This window comes from Coenobita brevimanus, chromosome 32, assembly GCF_032717465.1.
Source record: "Coenobita brevimanus isolate Jiangsu-jjx chromosome 32, ASM3271746v2, whole genome shotgun sequence".
Classification (NCBI taxonomy): Eukaryota; Metazoa; Arthropoda; class Malacostraca; order Decapoda; family Coenobitidae; genus Coenobita; species Coenobita brevimanus.
This window is the reverse complement of record NC_136985.1, coordinates 318,779-322,785: the sequence shown is the minus strand read 5'-3', so window position 1 is coordinate 322,785 and position 4,007 is coordinate 318,779. Positions and strand designations below refer to the sequence as shown.

Genomic DNA, 4,007 nt, shown 5'->3' with positions numbered 1-4,007 from the left:
ATCGTCATTGCAATGGACATTGCTGGTGCCTTCGACAGGGTGTGGCACCAGGGCCTCATCACCAAACTAAAATGTCTGGTCATTTACTTCACTTGCTACACGACTACCTTATCGTCAGAACCCTACGTGTGGTGGTCAATGGTCACACTTCCAGCGAACTTCCAGTCGATGCCAGTGTGCCGCAGGGCAGCGTCCTTGGTCCAATCCTGTGGAACGTTTTCTTCAATGACATACTACAGCTTATCCCTGAAGCACAAGCATACGCAGATGACTGAACTCTAACATTCACTTGTGACAGACGTGATCGCCAGGCCACCATAACACACATACATCAGTCCCTGCAGAGCATTGTGTCCTGGGGCAAACGTTGGCAAGTTACCTTTGCTCCTGAGAAAACCCAGGCCATGTTAATTTCTCGGAGACCAGATCCTGCTGACGCTGCCCTTTCTAACATCCAGACTGACAACAGAACACTGCCACTTCAGGATGCCATCTCTATCCTTGGGGTGGAATTCAACACCAGCCTTACATTCACAAGCCATATCAAACGCCTACCAAAAAATGCTGCCTGGAGATTAGGAAGCATTCGGCGAATAGCCAATCTGCTCGACGATCGGGGAATAGAAATACTATATAAAGCACAAGTTGGCAGTCTTATGGAGTACGCCCCACTGACCAGGTCATCCTGTCCACCATCTTATCTCAGGCTGCTGGACAAAGTTCAGAATCGAGCAGTAAGGTTAATCCAACTGAAGTCACAACATCCAGGAACGGTTCTCCAGCCACTACAGACTCGACGAAACGTGGGTGGCCTCTGTGTAATGTACAAAATACACAAGCAGCAGAAGTCTCCCCATTTAGCACCACTCCGTCTGCCTCCACCCCGTGTGCCTGCATACGACACACGGGAATCCCACAACATGGAACACCAAGTGACTGTGCCCTTTGCCAGGACGCAGCAATACCTCAGGTCATTCCTGCCCCACTTCAGTTGCCTCTGGAACTGCCTGGTGCGCCAGACAGACATTCACCAGTCAACTACCCTGCACCAGTTCAAGCTTCACATCAACCAATGGCTCCAAAATCAAGCAATATAATATATCTGTGTATATATAGACAGTGTGAAGAGAGCGTTGGATGCGAGAGGGATGTCTGTTGAGCAAGGAAGAGTGGCTGTGCGTGACAGAAATAAATGGAGAGAAACTGTGAATGAATAAGTGATGACGCAGCCCTGAGGGGATATTCTCCCGCATTTGGTCTGATCAGCTAGTCAGGTCAGGTGCGGGTAAGGGGATGGGTCTGTTATGATGTGGCAGGGGTAAACCAGTTCTGCTGCCGGGCCCTGCTGCGGTTGTCACTGATTGCATTGCGCAGTTGACCCTTGTGCGGTGTGGTGCGGTGAGGATCTGTCCGTTCTCCCCTTTGGGGCTAAGATGCGAATGAATGTGTTTGAATGGATGAGTAAATGGGGAGTGTGTCGTCCTGTCTCGGCTACCTCCCTTTCCTTGGGGGAAGCAGCCTAGGTATATAGATTGATAGATAGATATAATAGATAGATATATAGATAGTAATATCTAAGTATACCTTAGCTATTCCTAATGTATACAGCACTTATAATAGTAAACGCAAATACACAATCATTTTCCACAATTATCTAAATACTATAATATTAAACTAATCACTATTTATAAATCAAATATATACTTTCATAGTATCATCTGAATAAAGTTTAAAGGAGAGAGAGAGAGAGAGAGAGAGAGAGAGAGAGAGAGAGAGAGAGTAGGGAAGAGGTGGAAGGAAGGAAGGAAGGAAGGAAGGAAGGAAGGAGGGCAATAAGGAAGGAAATAGCCATGAAACAGAAGGGTAAGAGGGAGTAAAAGAAAACGAGATATCATTTCCACTAGTCATTTCCACTAATCATTTCCACTTGCCTCATCACCTATTTCATTTCCAAGCCTAACTTTCATCCATACACAATTTCTACTCATTTCCAGAAGTCATTTCCACTAGTCATTTCCACTTGCCTCCACATCACCTTTTCCACTCCCGAGCCTAACTTTCATCCATAAATAATTTCTACTCATTTCCAGAAGTCATTTCCACTTGCCTCATCACCTATTTCATTTCCAAGTCCAATTTTCATCCATATATCACTTCCTTCACTCATCTCCTATGTCATTTCCACTAGTCATTTCCATCAGTCATTTCCACTTGCCTCATCACCTATTTCATCTCCAAGCCTAATTTTCATCCATAAATAATTTCTACTAATTTCCAGTATGTCATTTCCACTAGTCATTTCCACTTGCCTCATCACCTATTTCATTTCCAAGCCTAACTTTCATCCATAAATAATTTCTACTCATTTCCAGTATGTCATTTCCACTAGTCATTTCCACTTGCCTCATTACCTACTTCGTTTCAATGCCTAATATTCAACCAAATCACTTCCACAGGTCAACTATCATTTCCACCACCCTCTTCATTTCCACACAAGTCATTTCCAAACCACAGTCATTTCCACCGCTCACTTCCACTACACACCAGCTATCCACTTCATTTCCACCACTACCAGTCATTTCCACTACTCATTTCCACTAAAAAAAATTTCCATTAACACAACTCGATTAGGAAGAGAAATATAGCAGTGTGGAGAGAGAGAGAGAGAGAGAGAGAGAGAGAGAGAGAGAGAGAGAGAGAGAGAATGGAGAGAGGGAAGGAAGGAAGGAAGGAAGGAAGGAGGGAGAGAGGGAAGGAGGAAAGGATAAAAAAAGGAAAGAAGGAAGGAAGAAACGAGAGAAAGAGAGAGAGAGATGGAAGGAAGCAAGGAAGAAGGATGAAAGGAAGGAAGGAAGGATGAAAGGAAGGAAGGAAGGAAGGATGGAAGGAAGGAAGGAAGGATGGAAGGAAGAAAGGAAGGAAGGATGGACGGAAGGATGGATGGAAGGAAGGATGGATGGAAGGAAGGATGGAAGGAAGGAAGGATGGAAGGATGGAAGGAGGAAGGAAGGAAGGATGGAAGGAAGGAGGGAAGGAAGGAAGGAAGGAGGGAGGGAAGGAAGGAAGGAAGGAGGGAGGGAAGGAAGGAGGGAGGGAAGGAAGGAGGGAGGGAAGGAAGGAGGGAGGGAAGGAAGGACGGAAGGAAGGAGGGAAGGAAGGAGGGAAGGAAGGAAGGAGGGAGGGAAGGAAGGAGGGAGGGAAGGAAGGAAGGAAGGAGGGAGGGAAGGAAGGAGGGAGGGAAGGAAGGAGGGAAGGAAGGAGGGAAGGAAGGAAGGGATGTTAGACAAGGGAGAAAGTAGGCTAACGTTCTCTCTCTCTAAACCTGAGATGAGAAAGGGAGGAGAGAGAAGAGAGAGAGAGAGAGTGGGAGGGAAGGAGGAGAGAAGGAGGGAGGAAGTGAGAAGGAAGGAGAGAAGGAGAGAGGGACCATAAAAGGAAATGTAGGAAGGAGAGAGAGAGAGAGAGAGAGAGAGAGAGAGAGAGAGAGAGAAATACCATAAGAAAAAACATAATAAAAAATAATTAAAAAAAATTAAAATAAAGAAAAAATAAAAAAATATATTAAAAAAAATAAATGAAAAAAAAATAAAAAAAAAAAAATAAAAAAAAAATCAGCATTAAAAAAAATAATAATAATAATAATAATAAAAATAATATACTCAAAAATAAATTCAAAAATAAAGACAAATATTACTTTTAAAATTCATAAAGTCTTTCCTTCAGGCGGGGGCGTGACAAGGACCAGCCCTCCCTCTCTCTCTCTCTCTCTCTCCCCTTCAATATTTCCTTCACTCCCTCCTTCCCTCTCTGTCTGTCTGTCTGTCTGTCTGTCTCTCTGTCTCTCTCTCTCTCTCTCTCCCCTTCAATATTTCCTTCACTCCCTCCTTCCCTCTCTGTCTGTCTGTCTGTCTGTCTGTCTCTCTCTCTCTCTCTCTCTCTCCCCTTCAATATTTCCTTCACTCCCTCCTTCCCTCTCTGTCTGTCTGTCTGTCTGTCTGTCTCTCTCT

General features: G+C 44.5%; 1 protein-coding gene across 1 annotated transcript; it reads left to right on the top strand.

Annotated features, from left to right (window-relative positions):
• The first annotated feature begins 404 nt into the window (after positions 1-404).
• Positions 405-1,097, top strand: LOC145395629 (uncharacterized). Its single transcript, XM_080269197.1, has one exon. It carries the CDS (start codon positions 405-407, stop codon positions 1,095-1,097), a length of 693 nt encoding a protein of 230 aa, XP_080125323.1.
• Positions 1,098-4,007: the final 2,910 nt, after the last annotated feature.